The following is a 20,231-nucleotide window of genomic DNA, read 5'->3' as shown; positions in this document are numbered from 1 at the left end:
TCTCTTAATTTGTTCTTGCTGAGCCAGCCAGACATGGAGGAATATGGCGTAGTCCCAGCACTTAGAAGGCTGAGACAGTAGAACTTCGAGTTCTAGGCCAGCCTGGGCTTCCTAGTGGGACCCTGGCTCAGAGAAATAATTTGCTCCAGTATTGGCAGAGTGTACCTTGTCACAGCCCAGTGTTCCGGCTAGCCACTTCTTCCAGGTGTTAATGGAATCAGTTTCATTTCACCTGGTCACTGCTAGTTGTCTTTCCCATAAGAAAAAATAAATTCAAGCTATTTTTCTAGATTATACCGTGTGAAAAACAGGTTATTTGGACTTAAATTTTGGGCTTGTTGGTGTAAACGACTCTCCCTGTGCTAATCCATGATTCTTTTCTTACCAGGAAGATTACCTTATAATGAAATACATATGTTGAATCGAGAAATAAATACTGCATTAGTTATAAAAAAAATAAAGAGAAGACCCAATTTGTAATCATAGAGCAAATTAAATGTGATTTCTGTGTATTGATGATTAGTGCCATTTGACTGAAAGGGCTAAGGAAAAGCATATGGCAAGAGAAAATGGCTGCACTCCAGGATACAAAATAAAAACTGTTGGTGGATTGTAGAAAAATTAATCTTTCAGAACAAGCCCTAGGAAACTTGTAAAATATTTGGAGCTTTTCATACTTAGAGGATTAAGCAAATTTATTAGACAGTAACCTTCTCTCTCAGCAAACCTTAGTCTCTAGTTTGGGAGAAAGGATTTTTTTTTTGTTATGTAGCCCTGTTTTTGTTATGTAGCATGGAAGAAAGACCTGGGCCCTTCTGGCTACCGCACACGTAATTGCAGGTGAACTTACCTCAGGAGAATGGACTGGCTTTTAACCTGAAGGGAGAGCTTTCAGTATATTTTAAAAATGAACACTTGGTTTCTATTTTAAAGTCTCTGAAGACGACTGACTGTCTGCCACGGGGAACTAGCTTTGGGTGGTGATGGATTTGATGTGTCTAGACTTCAAATTTTACAGCGTTTTCTCTTTTGTTATGAAGCCTGTCCACAGGCTTATCTTGTACTTTGTTTGATTTCTGCTGTTGCTTGTGGAGCTTTTGCATTTCTTTAACTTGTGACTCCAAATACCCCAAGCATCCTGGCTGGAGAAATTATTAGGAAAGAGGTATAATTAGGACATAGAGACTAACTGGCTGGTGGTGAAGTGAGAATTTAATTTAAGCTCACAGCAGTAGGGTTGTTGGGTACATGGAGCACGGTAAGTTCCTACTTTTACTTTTTGGCTTTGGTCTTTTTTGCTGGTTGTACAAATGATCTGGCATCTAGGCTGAACTAGCAACAGGGGGTATATGTTTGTAATCTGGATTTCTATTGGTATGAGGTGGACTTTGCATGTCTACTGGAATCCTTCTGCAAGTTACTATATAACGTGCAAAAAGCAAGTTCCTACATAGTTTATGTTCTAGGGAACTGCAGGTATATAGTTCTATAATATTTATGCTTTCCAAATATATTTTGTATCTTGTCATTTCATACAAGTAACTACTCTGTAAATGAAGTAGGGCAGGTGGAGGATGCTGAGGCATAAATAGACTGTTATGGTGACTGACTCAACAATAAATGACTGGAACAACCTATTGTATTTCATTTTTGAGCTGCAACATTCAAAACATTTTATAGGAGTAAAAAGCTGAATGCCCTCTCTTTTTGTTATTTTTAGCGACGACTGCGACATCTTCGGAACATAGCTGCCCGGAACATTGTTAATAGAAATGGATATCAGCTCCTTGATACCTACTTCACGCTTCACTTGTGTAATGCTGAAAAGATATATAAAGGTAAGGGGATGTGTGAACTCAGAGGCTGTTACACCTCATTTTTATTCTTTGGTAACACAAGTGAGTTTTAATACCTCCTACCGTTATTGCTTATTGGAAAGTTACATAAGTGGTCTGAAAATATGAGCCATTGTGTCTGAGCCATTGTGTCTGTTAAAGAAACATAGCTAGCTGGGTGTTATGGCACACGCCTGTAATCCCAGCACTGTGGAGGCTGAGGCAGGAGAATTGCAGTGAGTTTGAGGCCAGCCTGGGCTACATAAGCGAGTTCAAGGCCAGCCTGCACTACATAGTGAGACCCTGCGTCCAACTCCTCCAAAACAAAACACAAAAACAAATGTAGCTAATGGTTAGTTCTTTCAGGGACCTGAGCCTTCCACTGATTTTTTTGTGAATAGTGGTTAATATTCCAGTAACTAGCATTTATGATTGATAATGTGAGTCTAGGATCTTGTACTAATTTTACTTTTCTTTAAAATGTCATTATTTCCTTTAATATTGTAATATAGGGACCAGTTGGTATCTTCTCATAACTGTAATTCTTTGTGTATATGGGTCATTTTGTTGAAGAATGACATGGTTTCTTCTGATTCAGTTTTATACATTGTACTGTGGATTCCTTTATAAGTGATCGTTTTAAGGGTAGACCCAAATATCTGATTCAGAATCGCAGTCATCTTTGGAAGCTATTGGATGAGAGGCGAAGTGTGTAATCAGTTGACTTACATGCGATGGTATTACAAGCAAGAAAGCATGGTGAAATGGTGGGAACACTGGATTAGAATTGAAAAATACATTGACAATAGTTCTAGCTCAGCTCCTTACCAGCTCTGTGAGTACTTACTAGCTACTTAGAGCTAGCTACTGGCTCTGTGACTTGGGATAAAGTCATGGTTTTATGAGCCTTACTTGGTAGAGTGGAGATGAAGATTTCTTATCAACAGAGATGATATGATAAGGGCTGATAAGATGTGATTAAAGAACTGTAACATTTTAATAAGACATACTGAAAACATATTTGAGTTTTGTCCGGTGGCAGAGATGAGAAACTGAAGTGACATTTATTTTTAGTTTTAAAATTATTAAAGCACTTTTATTAAAACAGTGATTGTTAATTGTATTTCTTTAATTTTTTAAATGTAGTTCTGGGGGTCAAATCCAGAGCCTTGCGTATGTTAGGAACAAGGGCCTTCCTGCTGAGCCACATCCCTAGCCCTAAAGCAGTGGTTGTTTAACAACATTAACCTTTTTTATTTTTGGTATCAGTATATGCTGATACCAAAAAAGCAATCCAGAAGTGTACAGAGTAGAACCCACCCCCATAGTAAATAGTTTTAAAATAATTTTAGATACAAAGGATCTGAAATTCTGCCATCTTCATGTAATTTTTTTCATGTAATTTTATTTCACTTATGTTTTACTCTAACCATTAGAATTTAAAACAGTTACATAAATCTAAATGATTAGTGCCAGCTATGATACCAGATGCCACAAATCTCATACTTTAAGATAAACTTCTCACACTAAGTCTTGTTCTTTATCAGGTACTACTTCGGTGATTCTCCCCTGAGTAGTGACTCAGGGGTCCAGGTCCTTTCTGTTTTGGGATTCTGCTTTAGGGCATGGCAAGAGTGGAGGGATTATTTGGAAGACTTTTAAGTGGAAATGGTCCACATCAATTCTGTCACATTCCCTTGGCCATGAATTAGTTGTGTTATCCTTTTTAGATGAAAAGGAGATTGGGAAATGCAATCTTCCTATATGTCCAGAAGGAAAATACAACAGTTTGGTCACTATATAGTTTAAGGGCAAAAGTGCTTTTATAGTCCTTAATAACTTTGAGTCTATTGCTCCCTAATGGTTATATCACTAACAGTATATGACAGTGCTGGACTTTTTAAAATTTTTGATGGGTTTCTCTATGAGTCCTTGATTTTCTTAATTAAACTGTGTCCTTGCTCCAGTATTGTCTCTGATAGTAGTAAATAGTACTTAGCATTATTTTAGGAACTTGAGAACTATAATGTGAGTCATAATAGCTTCTAAAAAGAGAGTAGTCATGGGTCTAGTTGGTGGTCATGATGCAAAGGTGAAAGCAAAGTAATGTTTCTTTTGTTTTTTGCCTCATCTGGCTCAATTTACACCTTGAATTTTAAAGTTATCATAGACTGTTTCTTGAAGTTGGTTCAATGAAATGATCATTAACACAGTTAGGGAAGAGGTCGTGATAGACCATAGGAATTCCAGGATCTGGTAGTGGAGTACACCCACTCACCCGCTCTTCACTCACTCACTCAGAAGCTTGCCTCTTACAGGGCAGTTCATCCCTCTGGGGAGCTTTGGTTAATTTGTCACTAACGTGAGAGAACTGAGAATTTCTTTAGACTTCTTTCTGCTCCAAAATGTCATCATGGTATTAAATCTATTTATGAATTTTGGCTCTGTAACTTTTAATTATCATAGGAAGAACTGGGAAACCTTTCTGTTAGTAATCCCAGTTAATGTTACCACATCTTGTTGGACTTGTCATGATGAGCATGAATATTTCATGATCATTCTATGGCCGTTGGTATAAAATGACCAGGATAAAAGGTTAGTTGGTTCTTTTCACTAAATCTCCTGTTACCACCTGTGTAGTACTGTCATTTCTTAGTTTTACAAGAGAGTTTTTTTTTTAATTGGAAGAGTATCCATAATGCTGGCTTCTAAGCTGTTGTTTTATTTTAGCTGAATTGAAAGCAAATCCCAAGAGGATATAGATGAAATTGTTGGTGCTCTTAGGAGATTGCCTACATTTAAGGTAGTTCACATCAAATATTACATTCCCAGAGAACAAGGTCTGTGTTAAAGAACAGGTAACTAGGTTCTAATTTCTCCTTCCCTCTTAAACTTGGAATTTTTATAAGATCAACCTCCTCCCATTGTCTGCCTCCCTCCTTCCCTCCTTCCCTCTCCTCTCCTACCCACACCTCCTCTCCTCATATCCCCTGCCTACCCCTCCCCTTCCTTCCTTTTCTTCCCTCCCTTCCTTTATCTTCCTTCTTTTCTTCTGAGCTGGGGATCTAGCGCAGGACCTTGAACACCCTAGAAGAGCACTGTACTACTAAGCCGTACCCTCAGCCCCATATCCTCTCCTGATACGGCAACTAGCTTGAATATATTAGAGTGAGAACTCTATATAATTCAGTCTGGTGATTTCCTAAGTCTCATATTTAAATATCATTTATTGACCCTTCCTCCAAACTGGCATTCCTACATCCAGATGCCTATTCTACATCCCTCTTTGAGTCTAGTATGTAACTTAAACTTGATATATTCAAAACTGAGCTTCTGATGTTCTACCTCTGACCCAGCTCCTGTGTTTTTTCTTTGATCAGCAAATGACGGTTCTGTTTCTTTGGACAAAAACCTTGAAATCATCCTAGACTGTCCTCTTTCCTTTATATTCCACATCAAATCTTTCAGTAACTTTTGTCTATTATTGTAAAAATATATTCATAATTTGACCAAACAAACAACTATTATCTTTTGCCTAGATTGTTGAAATACTCCTCAAACAGGTTTGTCTACCCAACCCTCACCCCAACCTGCCTCCAGTCCAGCCTCAGGCAAGATCCTATTTTTTTGTTTTTATTTTATTGGTACATTTTAGGTATAGGAAGTTTGTACCTGTACATGATATTGCAAGATCCTGTTAAAATGAAAGTTATTCCTGACCTCAAAACCCTCCACTGGCTTTCCCTGTCATTCAGAGTAAAAGCCAAAACCCTGACAGTTTCCTAAAACACTGAGAAGCTAGCCCTCTGCTGCCTTGTAGAACTTACCTTCTACTCCTCTTTCACCTTTCTCTGTTCCAGCCACACTGACACAGCAGTTTCCTTTACTCCAAGGCCTCTGACCTTGCTGTTTCTATGTGCCCTGAGTGCTTTTCACAGCTAGATCCTCCACCTTCATGCGGGTCTTTATTCCAGGTTTTTTTCAAAGAAACCCTCTGACCACAGACGAATCCTTTTACCCATTGTGGCTATTCTCCTTTCTTCTGTGCTTTATTTCTCTTTACAGTACTTAAAATCACCTGGCTTACTGTATATATTTAGTTATTTGGTTGATACGTGCTTCTTTCCACTAGAGTGTAAGCTCTGGACGGCATTAATTTTTGGGTCAGTTTTGCTTACTCCTCTATTCCTAATATCTGGGACAATGCTTAGCACATAGAAACGCCTCATATATTTTAATTTTTAATTTAATTTTTCGAATATGTAATGTGATAGGGTTCAAAAAATAATACATATTGAAATATGTGTATTTAAACTAAAGTCTCCCACCATCCTCGTTTTCCACCCCACTCTGTTAACCACTGTTACTCGTTTCTTGTTCACCTTTCTTGAGATTCTTCATGTAAATGCAAGGAAAAATAGGAATCTTTCTTTCTCCTCCTCTTTTTCAAAGATACCAAATAAATATATGTGTTTCTGTACCATGCATTTTCCACGTAGTATATCTTAGAAGTTTAAAAAATATTATCAAATAGAGATTTTATAGCATAGTAATCAATAAAATTGAGGCATCACAAGCTTAGAATATGTAAAATATCAATGGTAAAAAGATTGGCTAATTTAAGTAGATGAGAAGGATATTATCTATGAACCTTCCATTGTACAGAGTGTGAAAACAGGACAGTTCATATGCCGCAAACTCTTACCTTGTGCGTGTGTGGTGATGGGGATGGATCTAAGGTCTTGTGTGTGGTAAGCAAGTGCTGTACACTGAGCTGCACCTCAGCTCACATCCTGCAAACTCTTTATAGCGCTGTTACACCTGAATATACTTTAGGAACTACTCCGGTGCTTATTGATTCATAATTTGAGCTTGCAAAATTTATCCTAACATGAAGGCAACAAAATATTAAGACAGTTGCTGGGCCAGGGATATAGCTCAGTGGCACAGCGCCTGCCTGGCAAGCACGAGGTCGTGAGTTTGATTGCTGGTACCAAAAAACCCCCCAAAATACAGTTGCTAACAGTGCTACTTTGCCCCCTGAATATGAACCTCACTAAAAAGGTTAAAAAATAAAACTCCTTTTTTGTGAAAATGATCTAAAGCCCATGTGCACATACACACGTACGTAGTTTCAGAAAATCCAGAGTCCCAGGTTACTGCCCCATACTGAAGCATATCGTCAGCATCCAGACAGTGTGGAGCTAAGGATGCTGTGATACATTCATCACAGGAAAAGCAGACTCAGTTAGATGGTTGTAGACTCAGGCTTGGCCAGTCCAAGTGATGTACAGATGTTGGAAATGTTAGGCTAAAAACTCAGTTTTCCTGGCTTTTTTCAGCTGTTTAACACCCATATACCTTCCTTAGAAAACACCAGAACTTGGACTTGTCACCTTCAAAAACATCCTGATGTGGTTTGTCACCAGCCCCAGAGGGGAACAGGCCTGGGTGGTGAGCTGCACAGTGACTCTGCGTTGTTTTGTTCCAGGCTTGTATATTCGAGTACAGTACAGCGGGTCCACTTGGCTTTTATTTTGTGTGAAACAAACTTATCATGCAGTGAGCTTTTTCAAGCTGTAAAACCATCAGACATCTGGACTTGATATTATTCAGACATGTACAACCAGATGTACCCTTAGATAAGAGTGTACAATTTAACAGGATCACGTCAAATTTAAGATTTGGCTTAACCACAGGATGCTATTGCTTAAGTCATCATAAAAGTTGAAGAAATCAAGAAGGGACTGGAAACAACTGCAGGTTAAAAGCTCCAGTGACCTCACTGAGAAGATTCTACCAACTCACATCAAACTAGTGCCACACTTTGGTCAATAGTTTCTCTATGAGGAGCTGAAAGTATGTTAAGAACTTCAATAATTACATGTCTAGATTTCAAGACAGTTTGTGATCTATAAAACTGTCAACTTTATCCTCCTAAATAGAAATCCTTTAATCTGGACAATTTCTTTTAGAAATCTAAAGAATGTTTCCCTAAGGGAAAAAGATCCTGTGAAAATTAAGAAAAGTAGGCCCAGCCCCCAGCTGGTGACCTGAAAGTAGATGTACTTCATGAAAACCCACATTGGACCTGCAGCTGCTGCTGTTGTTGCAGAGAAATTGTTGGAGTTGGCAGCTTAGGAGTGAATCCCCTCTAAGCTTCTGAGCTCCCGTGGTCAGAGTCCTTAGATGAACCTGTGGGACCCTTTCTCCTAGCCCTGTCATTTGGAATCAGTGGCTTTGGGACTACAAGAGGATGGACCGAGATTCTCAGTGGCTGCTGGATTCATCCCTGATGACATCAGGCACTGCCGCTTCTCAGATTATGAGGAGGAGTCATGGGCAGGGCAGCAGCCTCCTCGCAGGCCTCACATACCATTCCTAAACAGAGAACCTCCTCCAGGTTCATAAAGAGGAAGAAGTTTGATAATGAGCTGGTGGAGCTCAGTCTGGCAAAGTCCTCTAGCTGAGCAAAGGGCCAGCAGGGTGGAACCAGGGCACTGTTCAGGAAGTGAACTGCCTTCCCGTGAGAAGAGGAAGATATCCAAGGCCCCAGCATTCTTGTGCCACTCAGCTCTGCCCCATCCCAGGGACTCACCAAGTTTGTGAACAAACATCCACTTCAGGTGACCGAGGATTTGGGTTGCTGGAAGCATGCATATCGCCTCCTACGGTATTCATCCTTGCTGTGCTGCAGACCAGTAATCTGACATTGTCCACCTGGATGTGAAGTTCAGGTGTCACTTTATACTTCGAGAAGTCCAGGAGTGCCAGTGTGCTGTGCTCTAGGACCCTGTTGTATCCAAGGCCGTGAGGCAACTGTACCCAGAGGCCATTGCGGCCATCCAGAACAAAGCCCTATTTAGCAAGACTGAAGAGCAGATACTAAGCAAAGTGGGATTGACCAGTGAGCCCTCTTTGTGCACCTTCCAGGGCTTGCTGCACAAACACCCCATGCCTGCTACATAGCCTCTATTGCCAAGGCTCTGTAGACCCACCGGCAGCTCATGAAGGAGTATTATCTTCTGGAGGAGCAGACAGTGCAGCTGCTGCCCAAGGTGGGCTAAGTGCTGAACTTCTCTGGTAAAGAGGACAACAGTAAGCTCAAGCCTGTGCGAGATAAGGTTCTGGAGCATGGGCTGGCAGGGGCTGACCAGCACAAGAGGAGAGGTAGCGATCCAGTAGCTATAATAGGAACTGCATAAGCGGTAGGTTCTAGTAGCGTTATATGCATGAGCTTTCCAGACTTTGGCAATGCTGCAGGACCACATGGTGGCAGTACCTAATGTGCTCATGTGAGAGCACCCTGGGTGGAGCAACAAAGGATAATCAGATTTATGTAGACTTTCCTCAGGAGGGTCCAGCCTGGAAGATCTCCCAGAAGCAAGAAGTCACCAAGATGAAGAACAACAGTGATGTTTTTCATTGTCATCATGCCTGATGGACCATCTGTATATCAGTGGGCAGCTTGTGCTGTGTGGTTCAAGTGGCACCTCAGCAACAACTCCGTGATGGAGATCACCAGTCTTCTATTTCTTTTCCTTATCAACTAGGACGTCATTGCCCTCATCTGGGCCAAGGCTGCTTTATCACACCACAGTGAGGAGTGGTAGCAGGAACCCTGGGCTTTCTCTTCCCTTGGTTTCCTCTGTCGTTCCAGCCCCTTTGAGCTGGGAGCTCCAGCCTCTGGATGAACCTTTGGCTTAGAGTGGGTAACAGGAAACCCAACTGCCAGCCCACTGACTGGAGCTCTTAGGGAAAGGTAAGACGGGTCACTGGGAAGCCAGGAGAGGCAGGGGCCCTTGTGTTTTCCTAGAACCAGAGCCCCTCCCTACACTCTCTGCAGACCACCTCCCTCTCATCCCTCAGTTGTGCAGTCCGCTTCTGTGTCTCCAGCAGATTAGTTTCAGCCTTTTAATATATTGTTTTCTTTTGTAAATAAAAAATACTGAGATAAAAATGAAATTAAGCAAACTATTCACAGACTGTTTCTTTAAAGTCAGGGGTCAACACCATGGCCCTTATTGAACACTATTTCTAAAAGTTTGGGTCTCTAAGGACTTGTCATGTGCAGCTACTGCTCCGGCCTCAGGAGGAGCCACAGCGTGCTGGATGGGGAAGTGCAGCACTTGGCCCCATGGTCAGTCATACATGCAGAGGTGTGAAGCTCAGGAAGGGGCAGAATCGACCTGTACTCATCATAAACAGTGAAAACAGTTAAAGCCTTCACGGAGTGCTTATATATTTGTGGTTTTACATCTGCTATGTCATTACATGTTCTTTTCTTTCCTCCTTTAACTTCTTCATTCATCATGTTCAAAGTCTTGCACATCCGCATAATCACAGTGATCATAGGATTGAACAGCAGCAGTGCTGAGAACATACAGAAATAAACATCCCTCCTGGAGTCAAAAAACTGGCAGTGTATTTTGAAAACAGCATCTAGGTCGTAGCAGCTGCTTCCCTGATAGGTTCAGCCCAGTGGAGTAAAACCTTGTAGTCATCTCAGGGATGCAGACAGGGTGGAAGCTGTTGGAAATTACAAACAGTATGGTGCCCTGAAGGCCCACCCTCGCAGCCGCTGCCTACCCTGTTTTTCCATTTTAGTTCATATGGACCCTCCCTAATTTTTTCTACACAGGCTTACATTGAATAGGTATACCATAATTTAATTTGTTCCTGTTGGCGGGTATATAGGTTGTTCCAGACTTCTGCTGCACACATAGCTTTGCAATGAATAACTTCACAAGTACGTTATTTTATATGTGTGCTAGTATATCTCTAGGGTAAATGCCAGGAAGTGGAGTTACTGTGACAAAGTGAGTGTGTGCTTTGTTTTAGTAGATAATGCAAAGGTGTCCTCCATGGGAATTGTTTTTGTTCTTGTTGTTTCTGGTCCCATGCATTTTACTTATTTTTTATGTTTATTAGTACATGTTTGCTGCACATAACGATTGTGTTCATCATAGGGAATTGGCACATGTACAGGACACATCTTATTTCTTTCTACTTCTCCTTGCCATCCCTTCACTCTCCCCTCCTTCTGTGTCTAGTTCCCTTTCCCATTTGCGGAGACTCAATCTCCTTATTTTGTATCATCTATCTTTCATTTTGCTCATTAAATTGTTTACACTTTGGATTTACAGGAGATCCCATGTGATTTAAGCTTGTTTGATTTATTTCACTTAACATTATCATTTAATGGTCCATCTCTTTACCTACAAATGACTCAAGTTTATCCTACCTCATGGCAAGGTAGTACTTCATTGTATATAAATACCATCTATTCATCTGTTGATGAACATACAGGCTACTTCCAGGATTTAGCTATTGTGAGTTGTGCTGCTATAAACATGAGTGTGAGGAGTTTTTTTTTTTTTAATGTATGTGTGCCTTTTTTCCCCCACAACCTCACCAGTAGACTGCATACTTTTGAATTTTTGCCAGTCTAAGTGAAAATATATAGTTTAAGTTTGTATTTCTTCTATCATGAGTGGGGTTGAGGCACTAATAAAACACTTGTTGAGTGAATGGAGTGGAGCCTGAGCGTCAGAGCATGCCATTGGACTGTGCTCTGCAGTCTTTTGATTACTTTGTTTCTTTAGGTCCTAGCATAGGTACCTAAGGAAGAATTTGACTCCAATGAGGTCTTTCATATGGAAATAGATCTTGGATAACTTTTTGAAAATCTGTTTGCAAAGTGATTTTGCTAAAATTGAATGAGTAAAGATTAATAATGTTTTATTAATAAAATCAGAGATTATAATGTGCTTTTTTAGGGGGGTTTCCCCCCTACCCCGGTACCGGGAATCAAACTCATGACCTTGCGCTTGCCAGGCAGGCGCTGTACTGCTGAGCTATTCCCCAGCCCTATAGTATGCTTTTAATTCAGTGTTTCACTTAACCTGCTAATAGCCCTGTTATTTTTTGGCCATCAGTCTCCTTTGAAAGATGAAGAAACTTTGACCTAAAACGTTTAATTGATCTGTGTGGGGTCACAAAGCTCATGTGTAACGGGTTGGGGACTGGAACTGTTTTTATTCTAAGTTTGCTGCTCAGGTTTTGTACCACGATGCTAGTTTTATTAACAGTATTTCAAATGTAACAATGGTAGTATAGATACAAGTTTAGCATGTTAGAAATTACCTCCTGCTTGATCATTTTTTCCCCAAGTTATAGGCCCCTTTGTTGACTTCTCTTCCTTTAAGTTAGAAGGTCCATTTTTAGAGCTTAATGGAAAATGCATATTTAGTTTGGTTCATTCATATGGTCAGCCTGTCAACAAAGTTTTGGAAGAAATAACGCTTCCTCTTCTTAGAGATGGAGATACCTATTGTGAGAATGAGCTAACTTGGATACTTGGCATATTAAGCTAAGGAATGCTGTTTCTCAAAAGAAAAAAGGAGTATCTGTTGGTTTTAAACTAATTTTATTTGTTTATTTTTCAGTACTGGGGATAGAACCCAGGACCTCGTGCATGATAGACAAAGGCTGTGCCTCTGAGCTAGCTGCTTCACTGATTTTACACTTTTTTTGGGGGGGACACTAGGAATCAAACTCGGGACCTTGCACTTGCCAAGCAGGTGCTTGTGCCACTGAGCTATATCCCTGGCCCCTACTTCCCTGATTTTAAAGTAATATATATTTGCAAGGAATTAAAACAAAATAAATACAATGAAAAGTGAGTACAAAATGTATTAAATAGAAAGTTAAAAAAAAGAAAGTAAAAGTACTTTGTAATAAAAAAATGCATGTAAATCCCCATTTAGCCTTTTTTCCCCTAGAAAAAGAATGGTACATATCTACATACATTTATATCGATAACTAATGTGTTGGAATAATTGATTAGCTACTTGAGAACAAAATAAAAAGACTATGTAGGATTTCATAGTGTTGGGGAAATAGCTATTTTCGTGTTATTCTAAGTTGGTACAGTACTTTTAGAGAACAATTTGTCCTTATCTATCAAAGTCAAATTGTTATTTGATATTGCATTTTTTTTAGTGGTACTCAGGGTTGCACCCAGGGATTTTGCATGGAGTTATATCCCCAGCTCTCTTTAACTGTTTTTGAGACAGCGTCTTCCTAAGTTGTTTAGTTGCCTATGAAGGGCTTGAAATTCCTATCCTACTGCATGTACCACTGTACCTGTCTTGAGAATGCAATTTTATTTCTAAAGGTTCATTCCACAGATTCATGTATTTTAAGATATATATTTTTCTTTTTTGTCATACTAGGAATCGAACCCAGGGCCTTGTGTATGTTGGGCAAGTAATCCATCATTCCCAGCCCTTTTTATTTTTAAAATAGGGTTTTGCTAAGCAAGGCTAACCTTGATTTTGCAGTCCTCCTGCCTCAGCCTCCTAAGTAGCTGGGATTGTAGGTAGGCGTAACAGTGCTGAGTTTCGGATACACATTTTAAAAAGATTATTTATTTATGGCATTATTTGAAATATCCAAAAATTAACAGTAACCTAAACCCTCATCAGTAGGAGATTCCTTTTATTTTTGTTTTTATTTTTATTTTTTTTTGTCATTTTGAGACAGGGTCTCGCTATGCAGTTCAGGCTGATCTTGAACTCACTTTGTAGTCCAGGCTGGCCTCGAGCTCACAGCAGTCCTCCTGCCTCAGTCTCCTGAGTGCTGGTATTATAGGTGTGCGTCACCACGCCCAGCAACTAAGTGATTCCTTTTAAAAAGATTCGAATTACCCTTTTCTGTTTCAAATTCATTTTTTATAATAGAAAAAGTAGAAAACTGCCAATCAATATAAGTAGCCTAATCATACCCTTAAACATTATTAGTGTAATTATAAAAATTGAGATCTTGTTGTAAGTTTTCTCTAAGAATCTATTTTTAAAAATTTAATATATATTGTGATTTCTCTCAAAATAGAGTGTTATCTGTAACTTCATTATTTTTAAACTTATATCTATTAATCTGTGAAGTTGTGTACTCATTAAAAAAATTGACTGTTGGGGCTGGGGATTTAGCTCAGCGGCAAAAGCGCCTGCCTGGCAAGCGCAAGGTCGTGAGTTCGGTTCCCGGTACCGGAGAAAAACCAAAAAAAAAAAAAAAATTGACTGTCTACCCTGTGCCAGGAATGGTTTTAGGTGCCGAGGAAGTAGTAGTTGTATGGAACCAACATGCTGCCCTCGTGGAGCTTGCGATTATGGGTAAAATATCTGAAACATAAATTTCACTGTAGTAGAAAGAGATGATACATTTGTCTGTGTGTTGCCTCATAATCTCAAGGTGTCTATGTATGTGACACGTGGGAGAGTGCCCATAGGATATGAGGGGTCCTTGTAGACTCTGCAGTGGAAGGGTAGTGTGAAGGTAATTTGGGCAGAGTTAGCAGAGGAAGTGTTGGAGGATTGTTGGGAATGTCTGTCAGGTCCTCTAATATGTTTTTATTTTGCATTTGGGTTTTGTACATTTACCAACACACGTGAAGATTGGTAGAATCATGACATTTTAATGCTTATAGAGAAACTCCAATTATTACTCTAATTCTGTAGATTGTCCAGTGGAAAAGTGAGCCTAAGGAAATTAGAGACAGAATGTTAGTGGCAGAGGTGGAAGCTGAGCTTAGATTACTTGGTTGCTAGGTCAGTATTCATTACACAAGACCACAATGGGTAAACACTAGATGTGTTTGAGTAGATTGGAACAGATGGGCTTGTGTACAAGTGGGGAAGAAAGAAGAAAGTTTGAGTTTTTCAGGACTTAAATTAGAATCTAGCAAAAGGATCTAGTTAGGTAATAGTCATTAGATTAAATCTGAAAAGGTTTTAACTTTCTTTACAGTTTTTTCCCCCTTTAAAACACTTTCATGGTGAGGGCATAGTTCCTTGGTAGAGCACTGTAATCCCCTATACCACAAAGTAAAACAAAACAAAGGTATAACATACTTATTTAATATTTATTTCTATTCTTACTTATAGATAAACAGAGCAGAGAATAGAGCCCTTGAAAGTATTTTAAATGTTTTACTAGAACACATGCTTAAAAATTTACAGGATTAAGAGTTAATGAGCTTATTTTCTTTCATATCACTTATTGTTCTTTTTCTTCTTTTCCAGAATTTTATAGAAGTGAAGTGGTTAAGAATTCTTTGGTAAGTTTGCTTTCTGACAGGTACATATCATTAACATATAACCCCTATTTCAGAAAATGCGAAGTTATAAAATAAGTTGAGGTTTAGTTCTCCCATTATGATATTTTGGTGTATATTCTATTCAGTTATTGGTAACTCATCATTGACTTGTTCCTTGCTTTGTCTCGTGCTTAGAACATGCCTGGCGCATAGTAGGTACTTGATAAATATTTACTAAATGAACTAATTTTTTTTCTGTTGAAAACTTTAAATCTGTTAAAAACTCAAATTCTGTTTTTGTCACTTCCATGTACATAAAAAGTGTTTTTACTATTTGACTTGTCAGACTTGATAAATATTTAGAAGTAGTTCTTAAGAATATTTTGTCTAGGGCCCTTATAGCTGGTATGTTGTTTCTTGGCAGTGGTATTGCTCATTTAGAAAGTTGGAGGTGTCCTACTTTTGATGATGTGTACACTGGATGTTTGCATAAATGCTTTCAACACAGCATAGGCTGTGTTGAAAAAAGAAGAGCTTTTTGATAATGGAAGTATCTTGTCAGTGGCCTAGGTCATGCTTTATTAGGCCCTTATGTACTTTCTTTCTATTTTGTTGCAGTACTGGGAATTGAACCCAGAGCTTTCACACTGAGCTATCTCCCCAGCTCTTTTTTTAATTCTTTTCTTTTTTTTTAAATTTTGAGACTTGGTCTTGCTAAGTTGCTCAGGCTGGACTTAAACTTGGAATCCTCCTGCCTCAGTCTCCCAGAATACTGGGATTGCAGGTATAGTTACATGTCCACCTCCCTCTCTGCTTTCTCAGCCTTGTCTCCTAACATTCTTTTCACTCATCGTGTCCCAAGTATACCTCCTTCTTTCAGTGCTCTAAATGTGCAGTACTCCTCTTGTTCTTTGTGCCTCGACACTTGTTTCCTTGACTCTTCATATAACAGTCTTAAGAGGTCTTTGAGGTCTCAGCTGTATCACTTCAGCAAGGCCTTATTTGTTCATCCCATCTTAAAGTAGTTCCCTTTGCCTAGTCAGTGTTTTCCATATCACTTTTATTTTGAGAAGTTATCACTGTTGCTCAGTTAATTGTTGGAGTTTCTTAATGTCTCCCACCTACTAGAACATAGATTCTGAAAGAGCAGAGACCTTGCCAATCTTTTTCACCCCTGTAATCTTGAAGCCTGGACTAGGATAGATACTTAGTTACTGCTTGTTCAGAGAATAAATGGATATCAATGATACATTATATTACAGAACCTTTTTACGTATTCCCATTTTGATCATTAGAAGAGCCTATCAGGTAGATAAGACAGAGTTAAGAAACTGATACCCAGAGAGGACTAATGATGTTTGGAGAGTCCTACAATTATAGGACTAGAACCCCAGGCCAGATTTATGTCTTTAAAACTCTCTACTACTCTTTCTTTCTCCTCAAGCTATCTTCTAAACATCTCTTGATATCACAGTAAATTTGGATCCTAGGCAGGCAGGTTCCTGACCCCATGTCTGGGGAAGTCCACTTGCCAGTAAAGTTAAATAATACATGACAGTTGACTCTTGCCATGTCTGACGGAGTAGCTGTTGAGTACATACTAGTTTCTCCTCCTCTCCTGGCATAGGTTGGAAGAGAAGTAGTCTTATACATAGTTGAGAGCTACAAGTGATTAGGGAACAGAGAGTAGAAATTTGCCTTCATTTATCCCCTTTCCTTTTCTGTGGTGTTACGGTTGATACATTGTGTCAACTGGAGGAGTCTAGAGGCTTAACTGAGTAACTCGGCAGTTCTACATCCTGGGGTGAGAAGGACACACTCTTCCTGCTCTAGGATGTTGTTCATTGTGTCAATTTGAGAAGTTTAGAAGGTTAACTAAGTGACTGAGCAGGGGACTGGGTCCTTAGTTTGTATCATCCTGAGCCTGTACAGGAGGACTGGATGGAGGTTATGTGAGTGCTATATGCTCCGTGCGTGTGTGTGTGTGTGTGTGTGTGTGTGTGTGTGGGGGGGGGGGGATATTTTGAGGGAGATACCCTCCTTATAATATAAGGGAGGGAAAGAGGCTTGTTTTCCCCCTTGTGCTCTTGCTGCTTTTGCTGTCTTCTGCTGCCTTAAAGTATTGCCCTTGTGCCATGCCGCCCTGCCTTGGAGCCACCTGATTATGGACTAAAACCTCCACAAACTGTGAGCTAAATAGACCTTTCCTTCCTTAATTATGGCACTGGGTATTTTGTTTCAGCAATGAGAATTTGGTACCAGAAGAAGGGTTGTTTCTGTGACTACACCTGATCTTGTGGTTCAAGAGCCTTTGGGACTAGCTTGTGGGAAGAGTTTAAAAAGGTTTGCCTAAAAGAGTAGCACTTGAATGTCTTAGGCTGTTCTGTATGGGAGATTCTAGTCAGAACTTAAAAAACAAAATGCTGACAGAAATCCTGCCAGTAAAAACCAGGCTTGGGAGGTTTCTACTGGAAAGAAGGACTGCATTGGTTGTTGGAGTCCAGATGATGTGTGTTATGGCTTGGCAGAAAGTTTGTCTGCATTTTGCTCATGTCCAGAGACTTTGCCTGAGACTAAGATTAAGGGTGGTGCACTCATTAATCTGCTAGAGGAAGGCAGTCTAATGGTGAGGTGGTGGCATGGCTATTGTTGGGGGCTTTTAGCCAGGTCTTTGTTGAAAATCAAGAGCAAAGAGCCCAGCAAGATGATTTAAAATGTGAGTTTCGCGAGATAGGAAGCCCCAGTAAAGCTATGGACTACAAACACAGAGCTCAGGAGAGCTTGATTACTGAGGAGAAACAAGAAAATCAAAACGGTGGCCTGAGGGCATCACAAATAGCAGCACCTCTCCGCCCTTCGCAGCCTCAAAACTGCAAGGTGAAAGACTTTGCTTTGGGAAAAAAGTTTCAAAGTGCCATATTCCAAAATGGTGGTGGCAGTGGCATCAGGTTCCAAAATGGTAGCTGCATAAAATATTTGTTCCTCAGAATTAGATTCAGAGTGCCCAGTGATCCAGGCACTTGACCCTTACAGCTAAGACAAAAACAAGCCTGGCTACTGCTCCAGCTGGCAGCAGACCCTGGCATTATCCACATGGCGCTGGTTTTAGGTGCATGCAAAATGCAAGAGTTCTGAGGTTAAAAAGACTTCCACCTTGATTTCAAAAGGCCTGGGAGGCCAGGCAGTGTGCCCCTGAGAGGGCAATGTGTGAAGCTGTGAGTGAGAAGCCGTTTGAATAAGCCAAAAATGTAGATTGTCTGAGAAAAGCTGCAAGGAGAGAGCAAAGTGGGCCTATGAGAGAAGCCATGGGAGCTGTAACCACAAAAAGTGCCATAAGGGTGGAGTCATGCAAGCCCTTTGGAGCTCACAGTGTGTCACAGATTGCTTCAGATGCTGGACGTGAAACTATAGGACTTAATGTTTGCCCTGCTGGATTTTAGACTTGCTTTGGTCCCATTCCTTTGTTCCCTGTTTGTAACTTTTGGCATATGAATGCTTATTTTGTGCCATTAAATGTTGGGAGTTTCATTTGTACAGGGGCTTGGAGCTAAGAGTTTGCCTTACAACTGGGAGGAGACTTGGGACTTGGACTTTTTCAGCAATGCTGAAACTGTTAGGATTTTGGCAACTCTTGCAGGTGGACTAAATGCCTTTTGCATAAAGGGATGTGCATGAGTCTCTGGGGGGTGGGTAAAATGTTATGGTTCTATATAATATAATGTTGATAAACCTAATACTGGTTCTTAAGGATTGTTAAACCTATGTTAAAATGTTCAAGTTGTAAAACAATAAAAATAATGTCTGTGTCTGGAAACTGGTTTAGAGAAATGTCTCTGGTTGCCAAGTTGAGGAGGAGTGGATAGTTGTGGTTGATACATTGTGCCATCTTGAGGAGTCTAGAGGCTTAACTAAGTAACTCAGCAGTTCTACATCCTGGGGTGGAAAGGACACACCCTTCCTGCTCTAGGATGCTGTTCATTGTGTCAACTGGAGAAGTTTAGAAGGTTAACTAAGTGACTGAGCAGCGGAGGGGGTCCTTACTTTGTATCATCCTGAGCCTGTGCAAGAGGAGGGCATACAGATTATGTGAGTGCTACACGTGCCCAGGGTGGGGGCAGCCTGCTTACAATATAAGGGAGGAAAAGAGGCCTCCCCACCACCTTGTGCAGTTGCTGCTTTTGTTGTTTTCTGGGGCCTTGTACTGTTGCCCGATACCATGCCACCCTGCCTTGGAGCCAGCTGATTATGGACTAAAACCTCCACAAACTGTGAGCTAGGTAAACTTTTCCTTCCTTAATTGTAGGCATTGGATACTTTGTCTCAGCAGTGAGAAAAACTAATCAAGACATATGGTTAAACATTTCTCTAGTTAAGAGTGGTTTTATAGTAACCCATTAGTTTTTCACCAGGATTCATGTCATAGTACAGCCCGTCACAGTGGTACCTTAATGTGTTCTACATTATTAGTATTGTATTTACTTGGTACTCGCTTATTTCCAAATCCATATTTCTAAGTATCTTTCTGCTTGTTAACTCCTGTTGCCTTCTGTCTTCAGTTGCTCTAGAACTGTCTGAGAGGGTGCAACACCTTCATGCCTAGTGCGTTTGGGGTAAATACTGTCTCAGAAGATGGTGTGCAAGGGGAGAGGATTGGGCTAAAAGAGTTCATGTCCCTTTCAACTCAGTTTGTAATGTACAGTAATGTTTCCTGAATATACCATTTACAACATTGCTTGCATTGTAGTATTCCTGACCATTCATTCTGTCTACCAAAGTAGGTGAAAGCTCTTGGAGGCCCAAGATTGCAAACCTTAACCCCTTGGTTTCCCCTGCACCTTTTCTGTTGGGTAGTTATTCAATAAATGTTGATTTATTGATATTCCTTTTAAGGATTTTTTGGGCAATAATTATTTTTTGCTTCTTTTGTATATTAATATAGCCTGTATTAAATGTCTATTCACTTTTGTTAAAAAAAGGAATAGTTATTCTTCCTTCTTAGTTTTGTACTAAATCATTCATTGGTTTGTACTAATGGGCATTGGATATCACAGGACTCATCAACCCTTATAATAAGCCAAAGACAGGGCATGGTTCCTTGTTGTCTCGGAAAAACCATTGCCAAGCCCATAGACAGGCAGAATTTGTTGGTTTCTTCTCTGCTGAGGATTTTGCAATTCTTAAGCTATTGTGATATTTGATGGATAGAGTTAGTTTATCCCTACAGGTTACTTGGCATGTACTTGGCATATAGAAGATGTTCAGCAAATGTTTCATTCCTTTTTTTTCTTTTTTTCTTT

At 40.0% G+C, this 20,231-nt stretch overlaps 1 protein-coding gene and 1 pseudogene across 2 annotated transcripts in view; both read left to right on the top strand.

Annotated features, from left to right (window-relative positions):
* The window catches only part of Uvrag (UV radiation resistance associated), a 310,440-nt gene that overhangs the window by 26,933 nt on the left and 263,276 nt on the right, over positions 1-20,231 (top strand). The window contains exons 2-3 of one of the 2 annotated variants that reach the window (XM_005379880.2): positions 1,721-1,838; positions 14,921-14,955. In XM_005379880.2, the coding sequence (XP_005379937.1) occupies positions 1,721-1,838; positions 14,921-14,955 (153 nt within the window). The remainder of the gene's footprint in view (positions 1-1,720; positions 1,839-14,920; positions 14,956-20,231) is intronic. The other variant, XM_005379881.2, reaches the window with a different exon arrangement.
* Positions 8,092-9,448, top strand: LOC102029853 (annotated as a pseudogene).

Source organism: Chinchilla lanigera, unplaced genomic scaffold, assembly GCF_000276665.1.
Source record: "Chinchilla lanigera isolate Chin_1 unplaced genomic scaffold, ChiLan1.0 scaffold00013, whole genome shotgun sequence".
In the NCBI taxonomy this organism is placed as follows: Eukaryota; Metazoa; Chordata; class Mammalia; order Rodentia; family Chinchillidae; genus Chinchilla; species Chinchilla lanigera.
The sequence above is the reverse complement of the archived record's forward strand: the minus strand, read 5'-3'. Positions and strand labels throughout refer to the sequence as shown.